The sequence below is a fragment of the Haliotis cracherodii genome, unplaced genomic scaffold, assembly GCF_022045235.1.
Source record: "Haliotis cracherodii isolate W230 unplaced genomic scaffold, xgHalCrac1.p SCAF_4, whole genome shotgun sequence".
Lineage (NCBI taxonomy): Eukaryota > Metazoa > Mollusca > Gastropoda > Lepetellida > Haliotidae > Haliotis > Haliotis cracherodii.
Genome location: NW_027266297.1, coordinates 51350451 through 51374612, shown reverse-complemented (window position 1 = coordinate 51374612; position 24162 = coordinate 51350451). Strand labels below are relative to the sequence as shown.

The following is a 24162-nucleotide window of genomic DNA, read 5'->3' as shown; positions in this document are numbered from 1 at the left end:
CGAAGCTCCAGGAAACGGCTGGTAAATTAAACATATATTTGTACGTGATTATGGATGCACAACTTAATATACAGAATGGGAGATTCGTGCAAGCAATCTATTAATAATCTTTTACCTAAAGATCCGCACTGCGCTATCATATGCGGGCAAACGGGCTGTGGAAAAACAGCTTTTATTCTAGATATTTTACAAAGTCATTATCGGGACGTTTTCGATCATATTATTATTCTGTGTCCGACTATAAGCGTTAATAAAACATACCTATCGAGAGATTGGGTAATGAGTCGATCCGGGCGATCGTTTACAGAATGTTTACGAGTATGCCACGAAAAATACAAAGGAGAATCAACCCTTTTCGTAATAGACGACTGCAGCGCGAGTAAAGAACTCACAAAAAAGAAAGATATGCTTTCTTATTTAGCATTCTCCGGACGGCATACTCAACATAGCGTTTGGGTACTTACTCAAAAATACAACTCTGTCCTGAAAGATCTCAGAGAGCAGACCAAATGGGTAGCACTGTTTCATTGCAAAGACCGAGATTCATTGAGGAATGTTTACACGAAAATGATGTTATTTATACCAAGCTCGAACGAGATAAAGTCAGAAAACTATTATCGGCAACGAAGCACTGTAAACTCGTATTAAAAACCAATCAACCAGCTGCTTATGCAATTGCTTAGCAAAATGTGGCAAAAATGTAGCAAAATGTAGCAAATTGTGGCAAAATTATAGCAAATATAGCAAAATTAGCGGTTGATATGACATAAATGTGGTTCGAAATCATCATTCTTTCGCAACAGTTCATTATTACGGGTTGTATTGGATATGCCATATTATATTATGTTAGACTTAAATATCTCCTTAGGTATTACATTATGGAATGTGACGAACTCATCGAACAAATGCTCAAAGAATCTGATGCAGATGCTGAAGTAGTTACCAATAAATCTTTAGATAAACATAGAGAAAGACTCGCGGCTTTAGTAGCCGGTGGTAAATGTTCCCAATATTTGGGAGAAAATTATACCATCGAAAAAATTGATAACATGACCGACGAAGAGATTAAAAAACTGTACGTGCGTTACGAGTCTAGACTGGGAGCTACCATGACTAAAACGATAGGGTCGGCTATGTTACAACTATACACAGTCGTAGCTAGTACGTTTCTCCCTATCCCAGCAGAACATCACATGTATTTATGTGAATCTCTCGAGAAAGACCCATTCATCGAACACGCTATAAGCTCAGTGAGCTGTGAGTTTTATCATAGATACGGAATGTTTTTAGCTCCGTTCACCACAGCTTTAATAACGGCTAGGTATTGTCAATTTAAACATACGTGCCCACTTAATAATATAAAGAACGAAGTTCAAATAAATAATGGAGACTCAAGTGACACCACAACAGATTGCGGAAACGCAACAACATGTGAACGAGGAACAACTAGTGAATGAGGAATCACCACATGTGAATGAGAAACCAGCGATTGCACCACAAACAAAAAAACAACCCAGAGTGACAAAGAATCCTTTGAAAATAGCCACAGGAAGAAAGGGAGGACTCGCGAGGAAAGCAAAATTAATAAATAATTCAAATATTAATCCGATTAAAACATGGGCACTAGTAGGAGTTGCTGGTATAGCGGCTGTATGGTTCTTTTATAAGACCGGAGAAGAGAAAACGTCACCCCCAATGCAACAACAAGTTCAATTAGGGGTTAGCCCCAATATAATGCTATGAGAAGCATGACTTCTCCAGTTACAGATGGTAAAATGTTGGTAAACGCAATGTATCATTCAGCAGTGGTCACCGGCTTGGCCACTGGCTATGCCCGTATAGCTAAAATGATTACTAAAGCCACAGCTCCCAAGCTAGATTTTAATGGATTTGATAGGTATGATGGTTCTGGATATTGGATTGGCTATGGCAACGAAGGATATGCTCATCAAACAAGGGCTTATCCCGGAATACATAATGAAGCTATTGTTAATGCTCTAGCTTTTTCGGGGAGTAATTATTTATTTTCTACTTTGAAGGAATCAAACTCTAAAGAAGTGGAAGAGGAGCGTAAAAGACATAATAAAGCTTTAGAACAACTTGAGGCAGCTCAGACACAATATACGCGGCAGAGAATGAAGAGATTAGACTTTATTCATGAAAAACTGCTTAAGGAAGGACATTCAATTCAAACGTTTAAGGATGTCGAATCTGCCATGCACGAATACTTCCTCGTTTATGGGAAAAAAACTTGACCCAATACCGAGACCAACAATGTGTCAGTTTTATACACCGTCAGAGGCTCAGAAAGACCGCGAGGTCACATTTGTGATTATGGGGTTGACTGCTGTATTGATTTTCAGCTATACAATAGCTACGCAGTGACAGCTGTGGCTAGTTAGGAGAGTCAGAGTGACAGCTAATCTATAAATAGCCTAATCAATATCTCAATAGTGTAGATGTGATTTGCATTTAGACAAATGATATGATAGATGTATAAACCATGAATAATTGCAAGTTTACACTCATGGGTAAGACGACTCTATGTAACCGACGCTGTGTTGATATTTACTGCGGCATACACAATTATTACATCAGGCGCGGAAACATAAACTATACGTGTTCTGTATGCGGGATAGGGGTCAAAGGTCGTTATTGTTTATGTAAGGAACACGGTGCTGATAGGGTCAGGAACCAGATTATTTATGCTAGGAAGAGAGATTACATCAATGAGAGGAATAGGTTGGGGAGAATACGTATTTAGATATATGAAAAACAACCAATTAGACATTTGTTTCATTTTGCATATACCATGGTCACAATGGTTTTTGTCAGAGAGTTGAAGGCTATGGCAAAGCAACGTGGTCTACGTGGATATTCTGGAATGAGAAAAGCCGAATTGATTACCTTACTCGGTTTGGAATACAACAAACCCCAGACTGTTAGAGAACTCAAAGCTCAAGCGAGAAACATTGGGCTGAGAGGTTATTCTCGAATGAGAAAAGCTGAATTGATCTCTTTACTAGATACTAATGATGATGATAATATTCAACAACAACAAGAATTAATATTTGTACCCACATCCGCCGGCGTTGGTAAATATCTAAGAGGTTGGAAGATGGATATTAATTCCAACATGGATGTTAACGATATTAAGCCCATCATATGGAGTAAAATTAACGAGGAGTTAGATGATTTACATAGTATAAAATACCAGCTGACGATTAAAATGTCAATGAGTAAAAGTAGCGCAGACGATAGCACCGAATATACCGGACCATACTTCCGTAGCAATCAAGAAGTTATAACCGAATCCGATACTATAAACGCATCATTAGATACATCAATTCAGAGGATACAGGAAACTTTAGAACGCTGGACTAATAGAGGTTCGGGTTGGGGTGTGGATAAAATCGATAGTTTATATTTAAATATAGCAAATTATATGCCCTTCAAAGGTGGATCTTATATAGATTTACCCCAGTATTATAAGAAGAAAAAAGCCATAATTAACGTAAAAAATAAATCCGATGACTGTTTAAGAATGATGATAAGATCTGCATTGTTCCCCGTAGATTCTAAAATTGCAAATAGACCTTCTAGCTATCCCCAAAACGATGGACTCAACTTTGATGGTATAGACGAACCTACACCAATATCACAAATTGATAAGGTGGAAAAGCAAAATAATTTAGCTATAAATGTTTTCGGACATTCTAAAGGAATTGTTGTACACAGGATAAGCTCCGCTCCGGAACATATCCCCAGAATCAATTCATTTCTGATAAAAAAAGATGGAAAGTATCATTATACGTGGATAAAGAGTTTAAACAGGCTATTATACGATCAAACTAAACATAAGGAAAAGAAATATTTCTGCGAAAGATGCCTACATGGGTACAGCAGACAAGATCTATTAGAAGCGCATAAAGAAGACTGTAGAGGTGTTGGACAGACTGCTATCAGGATTGATATGCCTAAAGAGGGAAAAAATATATTAAAATTTGAACATTATAGTAATCAAATGCCAGTACCGTACGTAATTTACGCCGACTTCGAAGCGCTTATCAAACCCATAGAAAATACCAACCATAGCAATCAAGATAGTAGTTTTACATGCAAAACTCAAGAACATATTCCTTGTGGGTTTGGATATATAGTTGTAAGGTATGATGGGAAAACAAACACTCCCGTGATTTACAGAGGTCCCAATGCAGCGGGAAAGTTCCTAGAATATCTACAAAACGAAGAGAGAATAATCAGGGAAAAATTATCGTGTAAGAAACCATGTGTATGACGAGGGATGAATGGAGGGTTCATAAGAAGTCAACGAGTTGTCATGTTTGTAATAAACCCCTTGATGGGGATTCCGTAAGAGATCATTGTCACGTCACGGGTAATTATCGGGGAGCTGCGCATAACAAGTGTAACTTGAAACTAAAAATGAATTCTTAAACAATACCCATCCCCGTTGTGTTTCATAACCTTAGGGGATACGATTCACATCTCATTATGCAAGCTATCTCAAAGACCGACGGCGGTTTAACGTGCATTCCTAATAATATGGAAAAATACATATCATTCAAGTTGACTAAACCTATACATTATAGTGACAAGGATGGGAAATCTAGAATAAAGCAAAGTAATGGGCTTAGATTCATAGACTCCGTACAGTTTCTGTCATCTTCCCTGGACAATTTAGCTAATGCGAACAATCCCGATGAGTTTGCGATAACAAATCAATATACCAATAAGTTAACTTGTCATTTGTTGCTGAGAAAAGGTGTATATCCTTACGAATATATGGATGATTGGTCTAGATTCGAAGAAACTGAATTACCACCCCTCGAATCATTCTATAGTAACTTAACACAATCTAAAATAACAGATGCCGATTATGAACACGCTCTGACGGTCTGGGATAAATTAGGTTGTAAGAATTTAGGTGATTATCACAATCTGTACTTAAAAACCGATGTACAGTTACTCGCCGATATATTCGAGATATTAAGAAAGACATGTTTAAAACAATATGGCTTGGACCCGGCATGGTACTATTCCAGTCCCGGACTATCGTGGGATGCATTGTTGAAGAAGACTGGCGTAGAACTAAAACTACTCACAGATTACGATATGCACTTGTTTATTGAGAAAGGATTACGAGGGGGTATATCGATGGCAGCGAAAAGGTATTCTAAGGCTAATAATAAATTAGTGGAAGGATACGATCCGAGTAAACCCGACACGCACATATTATATCTCGACGCTAACAATTTGTACGGATGGGCTATGAGTCAACCTTTACCCATGGGTGGTTTTGAGTGGGTCGATGATGTCAATGCGAATGATGCGAATAAAGGGTACATACTAGAAGTTGACTTGGAATATCCAAGTTCGTTACATAAAGATCATAACAGTTATCCGCTAGCTCCCGAAAGAATAATGGTTAATAAAGATTGGATGTCGGAATATCAACGCTCCTTGATGGGTAATAGTAGGTTAGCTAACGTAGAAAAAGTCGTGCCAAATTTGATGGATAAGACAAAATATATAGTTCACTACAGAAATCTCCAGTTATATCTATCGTTAGGTATGAAACTTCAGAAAATACACAGAGTTCTAAAGTTTGATCAAAGCCCTTGGATGGAGCCCTATATAAGGCTGAACACAGATTTAAGAAAGACAGCTACCAGCGATTTCGAAAAGAATCTGTATAAGCTCATGAATAACTCAGTGTTTGGTAAAACTATGGAGAATCTAAGGAAGGGTGTTGATGTTAAATTAGTCAGATCTAATGAGGAAGAAAGACTCAGGAAACTTATAGCCAGTCCGGCTTTTAACAGAAGCAAGATATTCGATAATGACTTACCCGCGTTGCATATGCAGAAGAGTAATATAAAATTCAACAGACCGGTGTACGTCGGTATGAGTATTCTAGACTTGTCAAAACACTTAATGTATGACTTTTATTACAACGAACTTAAGAAGCAATACGGCGATAGATGCGAGGTGTTATATACCGACACAGATTCTTTGTTGATGGAAATACAAACAGAGGATGTGTATAAAGATATGGCAGAAAAAATAGATATGTAAGACACGAGCGATTACCCAAAAGATAATCCACTGCACAGCGTAGTAAATAAAAAGGTGTTAGGTAAGATGAAGGATGAATGTGCTGGGACCCCTATAGCGGAGTATGTCGGATTAAAACATAAGATGTATTCGAAAAAGAAATCTGATAATGGGGAGATAAGAAAAGCTAAGGGCGTTAAGAAGTATGTTGTAAAAAAGCATATCAAACACGAACAGTATAAAGAAGCATTATTCAACGGTAGAACGTTCAAACACGAGATGAACTCTTTAAGAAGTTACAATCATAGGATATATGGATTAAGAATGAACAAGACATCATTATCCCCCTTAGATACAAAGAGATGGATTGATACTGATGGTGTAACTACCTATGCTTATGGTTATGGTGGTAATACCGTACCGTCTGGAACTATGAACAACTCTTCTCGTACAAATGCCCTACCCGGTCCATCTTTAAGATAATAAAGAATAGGCTCTCCTTCTTTCATAACCAATCGACTAATGTTATATGTCTTAAGAGACCATATGGGATCTGTTGCGCGACGTAGGTCTCCTTCGAGTTCACCGGCCTGGTATAAATATCTTACCCTTACTCTATCCGGAAGTTTTCGTTCTTTGCCTCTCCTCGGTGCTGAAGATTCGGAAGTCACGGATTTCATTTTAATAGCATCGGATGGTTTCTTCCCTATTAATCTCGTTACTTCATTATTCAGCGCTGATACAACGGCTGATAAACGTGTCACCCATTCTGTTGATCTCAATCGCTCGGATTTCATTTCGATCCCATACTGATAGCCAAACAAACGTTCTGCTAATGTCCTGTTAAATCTTTCGATGATAGCTTGACTACGGTGGGCCTCTCTTTCACCACGCCTGATTTCGACATTGTGCTTTGTTAACAGTTTAGTTATTGATCCCATAAACTCGTGACTGGGATCTACTTGAAATAGCTTAGGCCATTTTAGTGGTCCGCGTTTATATATGCGGCTCAGCGCATTAGCTACTTCTGTTGAATCTTTCGAGGTTAATGGCTCAGCCTCTTTGTATCGACTAGCCACATCCACTACTGTTAAAGTGTATTTATACGTTTTGCGTTTTACCTTATCATGGGGAAGAAACAAGAGGTCAGCCTGATGAACTTCATTCGTTGTAAAAATATCAAACTTCTTCCTCGGTATGTAACGCGGTGCCGGTAAATATATTTGCCACATCGCTTGTTTCTTTAACCAATCCTTGGCCACATCTTTAGATACCTTAGCCGCGACGGCTAATTTTTTTATTGCTCCTACACCTTTCCAATATCCTTGTGGGCTATAGTAAATTTTATCCATTATTAATTAATATTGATGTTTCGTTTAATACAACTCATGACTATCATTGAATTGCATAATCATTTTGGCATAAAAATTGCCCCTGTAGTAGCAGTATAGGTATATGAATCCAGCTCCAGTGGAAGTGGTCCAGAACCATCATTACCTATACTACTGCACCAGTCCTTTAGAGAGGTGACTGGACATCCTGGTGATCCGGTTGCAAGACTTACCCCACTAGGATGGACATGCATAGGTCGCTTATCTGATCAAGGTAAGTTTGAACAAAGTAACTTTGTTAGTTCATTTTTCACAGACAGCAACAATGTTGAGCTGACTGAGTTATTGCACAAGTTTCTGGGCATAGATCAAGGAAACCCAATATCACAAATGAAGCCTGATGATGAAAAGGTTTTAAGCATGCTCAGGAAACACTCACTCATAAGGATGGCCTATATGAAATAGGTATTCCTTGGAATGAAAATATTCATTCACGTCTTAATGGTAGTGAAAAGAAGTTGACTAAACACCCCAAAATAGCCAAGGCATAAGATGATATTATCTCTGAGAACTTGTCAAAAGGATACATTTGCAAAGTTACACAAGATGAGTCATTTAGTGAAACAAGATGGTATCTTCCTTACTTTCCCATTTTGCGTCCTGATAGGAGTACCACAAGGTTCGTATTGTGTTCTATCAGCTAAAGATGATGACTTATCTTTAAATGATGCAATACATGCAGGACCAAAGTTGCAAAGTGAGTTGTTTGATGTCTTGCTCTGCTTCAGTAGACATTCAGTGGCACTTATCAGTGACATAGCTGATATGTTTCTTTAGATCAGTATATCACCAGGTGACTGACCTTATCATAGATTCCTGTGGAGGTCAATGGATATGACTAGAAGTCCTTATGTATGTATATGAATTCAGAAGGGTTGTATTTGGAGTTACATCCTTCCATTCTTGGCCCAATTTGTGGCCAACAGGGTAGATAAAATCCAGAATGTCACAAGTCCTTCACAGTGGACACATACTCCTACGGAAACAAATCCTGCTGTCCTGTCAAGGAGCAACAGTTGAACAGTTGGTAGCTACAGTTCTTTGTGGTGGTCAGGTCCCTCTTATTTAGTAAGAGGTGAAACAGAATGGCCAGAAACTAAGCTAAAATCTATCAAGGTAGATGAGCAAATTGAGGTGAACAGAAATAGAATTCAATCTGCAAGTTTTCTTTCGGTGCCCTGTGAGTCATGGCGACTAGAACCCTCCAGATTCTCCTTGTGGAGAAGACTCACATGAGTGAATGCATGTGTTTACAAGTTCCTTCACAACTGTTAAGCATCAAAAGTTGATAAAGTTGAAGGTGATGTGAGGAGAAAAATGGGGTTTAACATCGCGTCCAAGATTATTGCACTTATATAGCGACATGCATGTAAATGTGTTTGTTTGTGTGGCTGCTTGTACTAGTCCAGACTGATGACGATTTATAGTACTAGCTCACTGAGATACCATGCCGCAGTTTAACATGAATGTCCCACTCAGATACAGTATACTGACTCCGAGGCGACCAGTCCTTGTTTTAGCCCCTTAATGCAGAGCACCAGACAGGGTAACAACAAGTACCATCTTTGTATGTCTTTAGGTATGACGCTGCTGGGGATCGAACCCCGGACCTTCCGCTCTCCGGGTGGACGCTTTACCACTAGAAAACAGAGGCGGTCATAAAGTTGAAGGAGAATTATCACCAGATGAGATAAGTGACGCTGAAAACCTTTGAAACCGAAGGCCGAGAATGGATGAAACAGCAAACATGCAGGCTCGCTCGCCTGTTTTTTTTCCGCTCGCCTCGGTTCAACTTTCATGTCTTCGGGTTTCCTTTCTAACTAGCATTTTTCCAACTGTGTTTTACTGTAATCAGGGAGGTAATGTTTAAATCTGGCGGTAACTGGCATGTAATTTGAAACAGCCGCCTTCTCTCAGACATATTTCTTCCAGTTCGTTACAGTCTGACTGTTGCAGTTCTTTTCGCCACTTTGTCTTAACTGACAGGTCCAATGAACATTGTTTTGATCCTGCTGTACGTTGATTGGTTACTGACAGTGTAGGCGTGTCAATTTATGTGCATAAATTAAACAATCACCTGATTCATGTCACGCCACAGTATGTATTCCTACACCTGGAATGTTTATCAATCTCGCCTTTTTTGTCTGTTTTGATATATATACAACTGTTTTTGGTTAAACTATTGTAGATAAAACATGTTTTATGCTGTCGAATTTAATTATAAGGATTGACTGTGTATTTTTTCAGTTCATTGAGGTATGAATCGAAAAACCAATGTGCAAACTTTTGTAAGAATCCGCTACGCGGATTCATACAGTTTGCACATTGGTTTTTCGATTCATACCTCAATGAACCGAAAAAAATACACAGTCAATCCTTAACGAGATACTGGATTATCTCTGGTAGAGAAGCGATTCGGTCATGGGAAAGGAAATGTTCACAGTGCCTATTGACTAAGGCAAGGCCAGTTCAACCAGTTATGGCTCCTTTGCCCAAAATGAGAATGGGAGTTTCACTTCGAGCCTTTACACAAACTGGGGTAGATTATGCTGGGCCATTCATGACCATTCAAGGTCGAGGTAAACAAAGACATGTTACCTCTGTCTGTTTACATGCTTGTCAACCAGAGCCGTTCATTTGGAAATGACCTATGGATTGGATATGGACTCTTTTCTAAATGCCTTTTATCGGATGGTTAACAGAAGAGGGCTCCCTGAGTTGGTAGTATCTAATAATGGTGCCAACTTCGTTGGTTCTGTCAAGGAATTGAAGGAGCCATTTCGGCTCCTTGATGAGGATGCAGTGAGACGTTCACTTGCAAACAAAGGGATCAAATGGCGTTTCAATCCTCCTCATGCATCACATTTTGGAGTGGTGTTTGAATCCATAGTGCCGTTGATGTCACAGATGAAGAGCTTTCACAGGAGCAGAGGCTCTTATCAACTCTCGTCCGTTGACGTACCAATCTGCTCATCCACAAGACAGTACACCTCTCACGCCAAATCACTTCTTACATGGCCAGATTGGTGGGGTGTTCGCACCTGACACAGTTAACACAACAGAATTCTATCCACAAAAGCAGTGGAGAAGATTATAAGAATTGGTTCGTCCCTTTGGTGCTGGTGGATAAGAGAATGGTTACCAAGCCTCAACACCAGAAGAAAATGGCCACTCCTCAGAGGGATTTACAAGTTTGAGAAGTTGTCTTAGTAATATCTCCCAACACGCCTCGTGGAAACAGTCAACTTGGCAGAATATTGAAGGTCTATCCAGGAAAAGATGGCCATGTTCGTGTTGTTGATGTTAAGACAAGACAGTCAGTAGTGAAAAGACCAGCAAATAAAGTATATTCAATATTCTTGATTAGATTTCAGGATGATAGTTTACAATCTATGATTGACAGAAGTAAATCATGGAAGGGGGTATGGTGTGAAGACATAATAAACCTGGATATATAAGTTATAATACCGATTACCTGTTCTGACGTCACTTCCTCTTTTTGGTAATGACGTCTCCTTAGGTCTATTTCTACCCCAAAGACATCATTTACCTGCCCTTTATAAATAAAATAGCATCCCAATGTTCTAAGTCAATTCAGCATAAAACCAAAATTACTTTGTATGAGCCAAAACATTTCAATAAATATTTCTATTGAACAATCAGTTAATATATTGATGGGACTGGGACTTTTAATATTGGGTGTCAAAGGAAATGAACCTTAAAGTAATTATTGTCAATCCAACTCTGAAAAACAATCTCTTAAATAACATTGTCTACATTGTTTGACTACTAAAGTACTGAATCACTCTTAGCAGCACACAAATACCAAGTTATCGCAAACAATAAGTATTGCTTGCCAGTTTGCTTGTATAATCTGTCAAAGGCTAGTTCCCTGCTGAAGGCATTATGCACAGATTAGAATGACAACAACCAAAGCAGGCCTGTGTAGAATCCCGTGCATAGTCTGGTTTTAAAATAAGACAGCTATTTCAGTGGGCACAGGAAAGGAAACTATGAAGATGTGCCTAAATAATTGAATTAAAGGAAACATATGTCACTGAGCACACCACCTATTTACTGCATATCTCAATTCACAATGATACATGAATGTTTGCTACTGATAAAAGTGACATTATTAAGATTGAAAGAGATGAGAAAGTTAACTGTAGTTCAACGTAGTCTATCACTTGAACTCCAAAATACAACCGACATAGACAAGTCAAACAGCCCTGGAACTTACCCTTGTACAACTGACATAGACAAGTCAAACATCCCTGCAACTTGTACTTGTACAACTGACATAGACAAGTCAAACAGCCCAGCAACTTACCCATGTACAATTGACATAGACAAGTCAAACATCCCAGCAACTTACCCTTGTACAACCGACATAGACAAGTCAAACATCCAAGAAACTTACCCTTGTACAACCGACATAGACAAGTCAAACAGCCCTGCAACTTACCCTTGTACCACTGACATAGACAAGTCAAACATCCCTGCAACTTACCCTTGTACAACTGACATAGACAAGTCAAAAATCCCTGCAACTTACCCTTGTACAACTGACATAGACAAGTCAAACATCCAAGAAACTTACCCTTGTACAATTGACATAGACAAGTCAAACAGCCCAGCAACTAACCCTTATACATATCATGGAACTGTTCTGGGTGAACAATGCCTTCCAAATGACGTGCTGGTTTTCTTGGGGAATTAGTCAGCAAAGAGCCGGAGTCACAGGAGACTAATCACACTTTTATTTACAAGAACAATTAACAATTTACAATATACTTAGAAAATAACTGAGGGTGCCACAGAGAGTCGGTACACACTCTGGGCTGTGGGAGAGAGGTCTGTGGGAGAGAGGTCTGCTTGGTAAGAGAGTCAAACCCGTTTTCTGCCCAAAACCTGGCTACAGTATGTATTTAACAAAAATTTGAACAAAAAAAAAGGAAGAGGATTGGTTGATACACGATTGGTTGTGCCCTATGCTAAATGGATGGCTAGACAGAGGGGAATACTAAATCCTGTTAATCCTGTTGGACTGGCACTAATCTTGTTGACATATTTACTGGATGCTTTGAAAGAGATTATGGTGACACTATAGACGAGTTTGTGTTGGGGCTAATCCTTAATGCACTATAGACGAGCTTGTATGGGGGCTAATCCTTAATGAGTCTTATTCCTGAATGTTATTCTAATATAGGTGATGACAGATTTTACTTAAATAAAATAGTTCAAGGTAATCTTTTATCTGGGAGATGGGATCTTGACACCTTAGGCTAGCATTTATCTAAAACCTTCAAATCAATTAAACTATGTAGACGTAACTCTTGTCTTATTGAATAGTTTGTCTAGAAGATGCGCTCCCATTACCTTAGGCTAGCATCTATCTAAAAAGCTATAACTGAAACTACTTATATTTTATATATGCATTTTACCCGATGATAAGTATTACTTGCTAAACTATAATTATATGAAATGATGTATAAATATTACACCATTATAATTCATAAAAGCACTTGATGTAGATCTAATTATTATAGGATAACTTAGTATAAATGTTATACCATGATATACAACTGACATAGACAAGTCAAACGTCCCTGCAACTTACCCTTGTACAACTGACATAGACAAGTCAAACAGCTCAGCAACTTACACTTGTACAACTGACATATACAAGTCAAACAGCCCAGCAACTAACCCTTGTACAACTGACATAGACAAGTCAAACAGCCCAGCAACCTACCTTTGCATCTTTTTATTGTGATGAAGTTTCCCTGTGATTTGATGTAAATATGCACATCGCAATATGTATCGTATCGTGACTTTGTTATATCATATCACTCCTTGTCACTACACTTGTACAGGTGAGAAGATAATCCTCGGTAGACATGTACACATAGAACACCTTGTCATGTTTTTGTGTAGTAGCCTTACTCAAATATCAAAATAAACAAATTAATATAGGGGAGTAACCCAGTGAACAAAACACAGACTCCTGTAAGTCTCCTTGACATGAGAATAAGGCTATTGTATTCTAGAAGTAGAGTTACAATTAATGTATTTCAACATGCCTGATGAAGGAAGAACGATAGGGCCTTTTGGCCAGGAGCAGGTGCATGAACATATTGTTGTCATTGCAGGATTAGTTCATGAGAGGATGGAGTGGCAATGTACAAATGTACAATTGTACAATGTCCAAATGTACAATGTACAAATACATGTTTGATAACAAAATATGTTGTCCAAAATTGTGTCAATTTGATATTTTTTCTCCAATGAGACCTTTCTCACAGACTGCAGACTTATACTCACTCTGAAGTTTCCAAGTGTCATAGCTGCTATCAAAAATACTTACTACGTTAGCTTGCAAAGCAACTTTGGCAAATCCAGTTCTTTTTGCCCACATGACGTGATAATATTCATCTCCAAAAAGAGCCTCTCGCACACCACCTGCATAAGAAAAACAGTGATGCTTCACCAAATTAATTTTTTTTTAAATTATGCAATTTTGCTGACCTGTCCCAAATGAATGTTAAAACTTGTGTTTACCCTGAGCATCAGATTGACAGGTAGCTCACCCGGGTATAGGACAAAGACAGTTGAGGAATTTCTGAATTGTGTGAGGCACAACATTCCCTTGTGTTGGTCACTGATGTTGGAACGACATTCGTATTGATGATTGAATGTTGAAAAATAAAAGAATGTGTTTTATTTATATGTTTTCCTTAATAAGGGGCTGTAATCCTAGTGGGGCTTTTATCCTAGTGGGATTATGTTCGGATGAACTTTTGACCTATGGGGCTTTCATCCACAGGGGCTTTTGTCAGACCCCCGTTCACCAGGTAGTCCTCCTCAGAGCTTGCCTGAATGTTTCTGGCATATTTAAAGCAATAGAAAATCTAGTAAAATCTCTGTATTATTTATATTTATAAACTTATCCTGCATTAAGCCTTAATGAATTTAATGATTGTTTTACAGAAGGGAAAAGCTGTTTGAGGTCTTGCTGAAGAAGAAGTTGTTCCAACTAGTCGTGTGGCTAATCCAATCACACAGCTATAACATGACCACGGAAGTGATGACGTAAATGAACAGCACATTACTACTAATACGGAACATCTGAACGCATCATGGGGAGGCAGCTCTGCAATGGGTGGGCCACTTTAGACCAAGCAATGCAGGATAAGTATACAAAAATAAATAATATCTAGACTTTACTAGATTTTAAAAACTTATCCTGCATTACTCCTTAATGCCTCTTTATTGGACAGTATGGTGGAGGGCATACCTTTAGGTGTGATTTTCAATAAATTCTCAACAAAGTCCAGTGTTTCTGTTACTTTTTTTGTCAGCCAGTCATTGGACCGGCCGACTAAAAATATACCAGTTCTTATCATTTTCGGACGGTCCCCAATGTTACTGTGTAAAAACATACCTTTCGATCAGAGTTTTCTCTTTTTTATTTCTGAACTGTAGATTTGCTGCAGGAAGGTGTTTTTTCACCAGAATGCATGTTCAAGATCATTTAATCTTTGCAAGCAAAGTCGGTTACGACTTGCCGTATGAATGCGGTTTTGTAGACTGAAGCCGCGTTCAACTGGTACGTGTACAAATCCCACAACTGTAGTTTTGTAGCTGGCGAAATCATGATTGGCCCGGTCGCCATCTATGATATATGTGACGTCATTATCTATTGGACCAATCACAGGACTGAAATGGGTAATCAGCTGATTTGGGGAATCCATTCTATAGTTATTCAATTCATCGCGTAAATCTGGGAAGTGAGATGGGTTCAGAACTTTGTCAAGACAAGTAAGGGTAGACAGACTGTCTTCAGGAAATCTGGCATGTTGTGTACTGCAAAATTTATCGATGAAGTCTGCACGTGAATTTTGAAAAGCCTGTACCGAACGTGCATCAGCATATGTAACTTTCACACCACGAAACACCGTTTGTGATGTTGTCAATAAACAATTGCTCATTTTCTCCTGGTGTTTTAAGCAATCTTTGCAATGAGTCGCAATTTTGAGTTCAAAATTGGCATTATCATGCTGAGATTCAGATTGTCTTTCTGAAATATTGTGTATTTCATCTGTTTCATTTTTGACGAGCCTATCTATTTAGATAAATACGTCTTAGATTGTGTAAGTAAGTTTCATGGAGAAAATATCACGAAACATGAAAACTATTACTATTTGCATATTTATTCTTTGTTCACATTGGATCACACTCCGGGGCCGTGGTGACTTAGCATAGCTCCACTGCCACAGGCTAATTTGCATATCACGTCACCGGACTTTTCTCTTGTTTGTAAACCAACAAGCTTTTTCAGAAATGGAAAGGAACAGACCAATGCAAGTATTTGGGGGTGCTTTACATATTGTTTTGCATAAATATATACATACTACAACTGCGACAGTGAGTTGCATGACAATACATATTTACACATTAAAGTGACCGCACTGCAATAGCTCTCTGTAGGTTTCGATGACAGCACATGGAGCCCAAAAATATTTTGTCATGCACTTTTCGCATTTGTGGTAGCATATCTAGATCTATATTATTTTGAAAAACAATATCTAAAGCTAATCAAAGGCTTGCATAAGGCCAGTCTGTCCTGTCTCCACAATAAGCGTGTTTGTTAACAAATACGCAAAAATTCAGTCACATGATAGTGATATGCAAATTAGCCAATGGCAATGGTGCAATGCGATGTCATCACTGCGCATGTGTGTGCATATGGTTCTGAAATCATTTGGAAAATATTGATTAAATCTGATACTTGATTACTATAGCTTTGTTGTGTCTAGATACCAAAGATAAAAAGATGCAATCTGAATGAAACGAAACGAGTCAAGTCCAGTTTATTTTTTAGAAAACTGGGATTTCCTTTCTGTGTGTGAGAGAAACACGGACTGATTTTAGAGTTGAGTGAACAAAGTTTTAACACCTTGTTTAAGACAGAGACTCAGTTGAAGTTATTTTTTTCTAACATTCTTTCTATTGGACACTGGGTCCGTCACACAAAACATTTACCTGTCTTTGCCATTTTTTACCGGCCAAAAGCCGGCATATACCGGAAAACGGAAACACTGTTTGTATCATCAGACACAAGAGTTATCAGAAAGATGACATGTCCCCCCGGCAGCTATCTGTAAAGTAGCCACAAGTAAATGTGCAATTCTGTATGTAATGAGTCAAGAGTTGAATGTTCTTGAAGAAGCATACATTGTTTACCCTCAAAAGATCCACCAAACCAGGTAACTGACCCAACATTTCTCTAAGCCCATGTCAAAATAGCTGCCATGGAAATTCTAAAATAAACATTTCAAAAACTTCTAAATATATCAAATGGCACCAGTTCAATATGTGCTTTATATATAGACATGCAATGTTTGGCAAGGAAATATTTAACAGTTTATTTGTTACACTCCATAAGTGAAGCCACCCTATATTAAAACTTAAATCCAACTTGTTGCCATGGACACGTAAAAAATGTTTTTTTCAGATTAAAAACGATGTTTTATTGGTCTGTTTTCAGTCGTAAAAAATGGGTATCTCTCATACTCTCACGTCTAGTCGCATGTTTAAAAGGAAGCCAGAAGCTGGAATGTAAACATTAAACATGACATGTCACAAATCTCAAAGAATAAGCCATCAAGCAGGACTGGACTGGATTACTTCCCAGTTGGGATGGCTGGGTGGGAACGTACGACGTAAAAGAGACCAATAAAACATCGTTTTTAATCTGAAAAACCCATGTTTTAGACTGTTTTCAGTCGTACAAATGGGTAGAATTCGACAGAAAACTGGAAGGAGGGTCGGGAAAGTAATCAGGAAGTGACCTCTTTCACGTCAAATGTACCAAGTTCCTCACCCCCTAGTGACAATAGAACATTCTACCAGCTGCACGGACGAGACAAGTTGTTTATCACGAACACACAGCATGGTTAATGCTCTTCAACACACAACTAATTATCGATGTGACAGGACAACTGCACGTGTCAGTTGAACTGCGATCTAAGTGTGGTCGGAGTATAGTATAGTAACAGAGCAACTCGCAGTATACAAGGTAACTAAAACAGCATGGTTAATGCTCTTTGACCCACAAGTAACTATCGATGCGACAGGACAACTGCACACGTCAGTTGAATTGCGATCGAAGTGTGGTCAGCGCATTATTTAGTTACAGAGTAACTCGCAGTATACAAGGTAACTAAAAAATACAAGCAGTACTATTAAGTATGGGAAGACAATGCATACACCGAATAACCATAATAAAAAAGCCAAAGTACTGCACACAACAAAAAACCATAAGAATGCGTACATTCACCAACAGTTTTTATTGTAACCTGTTATCTGGCACGAAGTGTCGAGCAAAAAGTCCAAAGTGAATAAAGCACAAATTCACTGATCTGTTGTGCCACCACGAGTGGGCCAAACTGTTAGACTAACTTAAGAGTCCTTCAACATCTTCTGTTGAGATATCTCTGAGATAATGCGAAGCAAACACTGAAGTAGATCTCCAAAAGCAGCCCTCCATATAATAGCTTGCAGCGAACAATTACTGTGGAGTGCTAATGTTGAAGCTATGGCTCGAACTTCGTGCGGATGAGAGGAGGTGGGAGGTGCGAGTCCTTGTGCCTCGTAAGCTCTGAGAATGACCGCTCAGAGAGAGTATTACGTGTAATCTCTTTCTTTGCATTGGTTGAGAGCGGTATGAACAGATGTCGAAAATGTTGTCTTCGCTGTTCAGATCGCTGCAGGTAAATACGAAGCGCACGAACTGGGCACAGGGTGAGATCAGCGTGATCATGAGGGCCCATAATGGCAGACAAGGAAGGAATGTGGAACATTCTCGAATCTTGGCCAGGAAGTTGATTTTTCGTTTAAAAATCCCATCTGAGACCAAGATGGACGTTGCAATGGTTACGCTGTAACCGTAGCCAGCGAGAGAAGGAAAGCAGTTTTCTCAGACAATAAGTCAAACGCAACCTGATCTAGAGGCTCATAAGTCTGACAAGACAGGTTGCGCAGAACGCCATCGAGGTACCAGGCCGGCAGTCGGAATTTACGTGACTGATCTTCAAGCACGAAGGCACGTAGAATCTTCTGCAACTCCGGTACTTTAGTGAGCTTGTCGCCCGTAGGAGACGGCACCACTGAGGCCAAAGCTGCCAGATAAGTCGAGATCATCGACCCTTTCAGACGCCTAGATGACCGGAGTGAGTGAGTGAGTGAGTGAGTGAGTGAGTGAGTGAGTGAGTGAGTGAGTGAGTGAGTATGGTTTACGACGTAAGAGACGGCACCACTGAAGCCAAAGCTGCCAGATAAGTCGAGTTGTTGTACTGGGTTGCGAAGAGATATACTTGGGGCAACCAGAGTCGATCTGTCAGCAGGTGAAAGACTGTCCGATGGATCATCCACTCCGTGGGAGACGGCCTTGATGGTCTCACATTCTTGGCCCGCGGGGTGTGACGGGCGCATACACCCATGTCCAAGTCGTCGACGAGGGCGAAGAACCTGAATGTCCGGTCCAGAATGGCCGCCGATCGAGTCGTTCCCTGTTAGTTGATGCAGTGGCAGACTGTATCATCAGCCATTTCTGAAGGAGTCGAAGTTTACAGAACTCGACCGCCTGAATCATTGCTTCCATCTCGAGGCAGTTGATGTGGAAGACCTTTTCTTCTATCGACCACAGTCCGGCCGCTTGGTCGCCCCCGAAGTGCGCTCCCCAGCCTTCCAATGACGCGTCTACGAATAGGTGTATTATGAACGGAGGCTTGCTCATAAAGACGCCTTCGCAAACGTTCGACGGCTGGAGCCACCACTCCAGATGACAACGCAGCTGCCCCGGAAGTGGAACCAGGAGGTCTGGAAGCGTATCCCCATGTACTGTAGATCCCGAGTTGGTACCAAGTCCAACTTTTGAAGGTTGATGATCCACCCGAGGTACTCGCTAACTCTCCTTGAAGGGCTTCTGTGAACTGGTGAGCTTGGAGCCCGTCGTCTAGGTAGAAGGCGACCCTGATCGCCTGCCGATGGAGACATTCTACGACCGTCTTCATGATCCGTCTGAAAATGCACTGGGCCGTAGAAAGTCCAAACGGGAGGGCCGCCCACTGGTAATGAATACCTTGGTACCTCGGAGGTACTTCTGGAACTCGGAAGCTATTGGTACATGAAGGTTGAGACGAGGAAGTCGTTCGGTAATCATCCGACACAGAGAGCTGAGGGATATCATGGTGAATGTGTCGGGTTGTTGGAGGTATGTTGCGTTGAACTTTTTGAGATTGAAAATAAGCCGCATCTTTGTGGAGTTTTTCTTGGGTACTAGAAAGATGGCACCATCGCCGAGGTACTACTTGCCCGATGTCCCTAGGCGAAGTACGGCTGCCTTTTCCCCAAACGAATTGATGGCCTCCATCAGCCGATCCGTTGGTGGAGTGTTGAATGTCGGGGATGAAGCAGTGGTGGCGTCGATCTCAGGCGTGGGGCGTAGCTTGTTGTCAAAATGTTCTGAATGTGATAGTCATTGAGGAAAGCCCACATGTGGGCATAGTGATGAAGTCTCCCCCCCTTACTGGTAGCACGTTTAAAGGTAATGTCACCGGGGGAGACTGCAACAATGGTGACGGCGGGGAAAGGTCCTCACTTCCTCCCCCACTGGCTCTTTCCCCCTCTGGAAAAGGAGACCTGGCGACCTTTCCTGTCCGAATCTCTCTTGTGGGACGGCTTCTCAAAAAAATCCCATCTGAGACCAAGATAGACGTTGCCATGGTTACGCTGATCTAACATAATCCGACCGACGACAATGGCCTGTATTTCTGATACTCTTTCCAGCGAGAGAAGGAAAACCGTTTTCTTAGACCATAAGTCGAACGCGACCTAATCTAGAGGCTCGTAAGTCTGACTAGACAGGTTGCGCAGAACGACATTGAGGTCCCAGGCCGGCAGTCGAAATTTACTGATCTTCAACCATGAAGGCACGTACATTCTCGTTCTGTATTGTCGTCATGGGGCGTTCGAAACCGGTGGCCGTCTGGACAGGTTGTATGAAGCCGAAAGCTCGGCTTCCCTGGAGTACTTGTCCAGAACTTTGTTGGTACAACCGTCAAACAACTGTTGCGATGATCAAGGGGCCCATAAGAGTGGCCTGCCATGACGATCAGGTAGTTCAGTGCATTCGATGTGACCATGGCGACATGCCGTAGTAATCTGGCCCGATACATATCGGGACTAGGCGAGGACATTGGAGAGGCTGTCGTCACAATCCATCGTCGACGTCAATTGTGGAGGCGTAGATGAAGGATCTGGTGTACTGGTTGACGGTCCATGGACCCCCGACGCAGTTGAATCCTTCTTGGTCGACGCCGTCGAGGCGAGGACTGCCGTTATGATCTAGGCTATCAAAGCCGGGTCGATATGGAAGTGAGACGAGGGCGTTGTTCTGTCAATATCTTCACTACAATGCTGAACTCTCAGAAACTCCCTGTGAGAACGTTGCACGTCCCCGTGGGGACGAGGGCTACGATCTCTAACTGTAGAAGTACTACGATCCCCATCGTAGTTATCGTCCGAATCGTACTCCCGACGGCCACGAAGGCGATGAAGCCCTTGTGTCGTGTACTCGACCTGTCGTCCCGACTTGAACGGGAACGACTTATGTGTCCACTGTCGTCCCCGCACGATGCTCTTATCGTTGTTGGTAGAACGAGATACGGACCGACTGGGGACCGTAATCCCCTCATGGTCCTCGTCACCATCCGGTCCCTTCTTAACTGGGGAGGCTGAGTGACGCTGTCGATCAACGAAGATCAGTCATGCGGGTAGTATCATCAGTACGCGAACGGTCAAGTGTCTTGTTGAAAACTTTGCCAACGCACGAAGATACAAGTTAACATTTATAGAAGACAAGTGCTCACATTCTTTACAAAGTTTATTCCACGAACACGTTGAAAACCTGCCCTGAATGATGCAGGAAGGACAATACTTGTGAGGGTCTACTTTAGACAGTTTTCTTTGACACGAGGCACCAATGCCCAACATGTTGCCACGTGTATAATCAAGTCAAACAGTGAAACACATGTTGAACACAAACAATGGATTACCAAGGATTACATTCCAGGAGTCTACAGGGAAGACATATTTATTATTACTTTATTAGAACAACAACTATTTGACCGGCAGCCCAGAGCACTTTGGTCAAACGAACACAGGAACATTTACTGTGTAACCCAACATATTCATATATGGATGTCTGCCAGGGAGCCCCTGCGTGTGGCCCCTGGCCCCCCAAAAGAAGGGACCATTCAAAGGCTGGATCAAACATTGGAGGTACCACATGAAAGTTAGAGTAAATGAACAGAATGGGCCACGCCAGACAAATCTTCCTCTGCATAAGGCCTGCCAGACCCCCCAGAGAGGGTTATCATGGAACTGTTCTAGGTGAACAATACCTTCCAAATGACGTGCTGGTTTTCTTGGGGAATTAGTCAGCAAAGAGCCAGAGTCACAGGAGACTAATCACAATTTTATTAACAAGAACAATTAACAATTTACAATTTATACTTAGATAATAACAGAGGGTGCCACAGAGAGTCGGTACACACTCTGGGCTGTGGGAGAGAGGTCTGCTTGGTAAGAGAGTCAAACCCCTTCTCTGCTAGAACTTGCTACAGTATGTATTTAATGAAAGTTTGAACAATAGAAAGGAATGTGATTGGTTGATACACGATTGGTTATGTCCTATGCTAAATGGATGGCTAGACAGAGGAGAATACTAAATCCTGTTAATCCTGTTGGACTGGCACTAATCTTGTTGACATATTTACTGGATGCTTTGAAAGAGATTAGGGTGTCACTATAGATGAGCTTGTATGGGGGCTAATCCTTAATGCACTATAGACGAGCTTGTATGGGGGCTAATCCTTAATGAGTCTTAATTGAAGTAATGTTATTCTAATATACCCCGGTAGGTGATGACAGATATACTTAAATAAATATCCTTTGTCTGGGAGATGGGATCTTGATACCTTAGGCTAGCATTTATCTAAAAGCTTCTAATCTATTAAACTATGTAGACGTAACACTGTCGTATTGAATAGTATGTCTAGATGCGCTCCCATTACCTTAGACTAGCATCTATCTAAAAAGCTATAACTGAAACTACTGATATTTTATATATACATTTTACCTGATGATAAATATTAATTGCTAAACTATAATTATATGAAATGATGTATAAATATTACACCATGATAACTCATAAAAGCACTTGATGTGGATCTAATTATTATAGGATAACTTAGTATAAATGTTATCCCATGATAGGGTCCCAAAATTTGGGCTGGGTTAAACATTGGAGGTACCACATGAAATCAACATAAAATGAACAACTGCACTCTACTTATTGCACAATACCCATTGCCAGACTAATCCTCTTCTGCATAAGGCCTGCCAGACATCCACAAAAAGTTGACCCTTCAGGTATACACGGGTAAAATTGGTCTGGAATATGTATCGATTGTACCATATTAAGGTACGTTTGAATGATATATATTCACACGAATCAGATTCATGCCATTTTCATTACATTTCAACGATATGCCTAATCTATGATATCAATACTAGTATTCAGAGACCTGATTTTATAAATACACGATGTTAATCTCAATAAAATCCTTCCATCTTTAAGAACAAAACATAAATTTGACCATCTGTTGACTCTCAGAGCTGATGTCCAATGCTCTTCTGCCTCCTATGTTTCATTATGCACACTGGGATTACAGAGGGTCAACTGTGTGGGGTGGGGTGAGGGTGTGTCTGGCGGGCCTTATGCAGAAGAGGATTTCTCTGGCAATGGGTATTGTGCAATAAGTAGAGTGCAATTGTTCATTTTATGTTGATTTCATGTGGTACCTCCAATGTTTAACCCAGCCCACATTTTTGGACCCTCTCTGGGGGGTCTGGCGGACCTTATGCAGAGGAAAATTTGTCAGGTATGGGCCGTGTTGTACTCAGTAACATGTACCTGTTCATCTAAACTTACTTTCACCTGGTACTTTGAATGTATACTCTAGTCAAATTTTACCAGAGTGTCCACTGAGTGCATTAAGGGTCAACATTTGGGGGTGTCTGGCGGGCCTTATGCAGCAGACGATTTATCTGGCAATGGGTATTTTATACTTAGGAGAGTGTAATAGTTCATTTTATGTTGATTTCATGTGGTACCTCCATTGTTTAACCCAGCCCAAATTTTGGGACCCACTCTGGGGGTGTCTGGCAGGCCTTATGCAGAGGCCATAATTAATGTAAAAAATAAAGGTGACAACTGTTTCAGAGTGATGATAAGACCTGCATTATTCCCCATGGTTAAAAATTCGGAAAGGTCTTCTAGCTATCCCCAAAACGATGGACTAAACCTTGATGGTATAGACGAACCTACACCAATCTCACAAATTGATAAGGTGGAAAAGCAAAATAATTTAGCTATAAATGTTTTCGGACATTCTGCTAAAGGAATTGTTGTACACAGGATAATCTCCGCTCTGGAACATATTCCCAGAATCAATTCATTTCTAATCGAAAAAGATGGTAATTATCATTATACGTGGATAAAGAGTTTAAGCAGACTATTATACGATCAAACAACCCATAAGGAAAAGAAATATTTCTACGAAAGATG

The 24162-nt window shown here is 40.4% G+C and overlaps 1 protein-coding gene across 6 annotated transcripts in view; it reads right to left on the bottom strand.

The window, feature by feature from the left end:
• The window catches only part of LOC139478808 (DGAT1/2-independent enzyme synthesizing storage lipids-like), a 117152-nt gene that overhangs the window by 21525 nt on the left and 71465 nt on the right, over positions 1-24162 (bottom strand). For all 6 annotated transcript variants that reach the window (XM_071261447.1, XM_071261452.1, XM_071261453.1 and 3 more), the window contains one exon: positions 13834-13928. In XM_071261447.1, coding sequence (XP_071117548.1) covers positions 13834-13928 — 95 coding nt within the window. The remainder of the gene's footprint in view (positions 1-13833; positions 13929-24162) is intronic.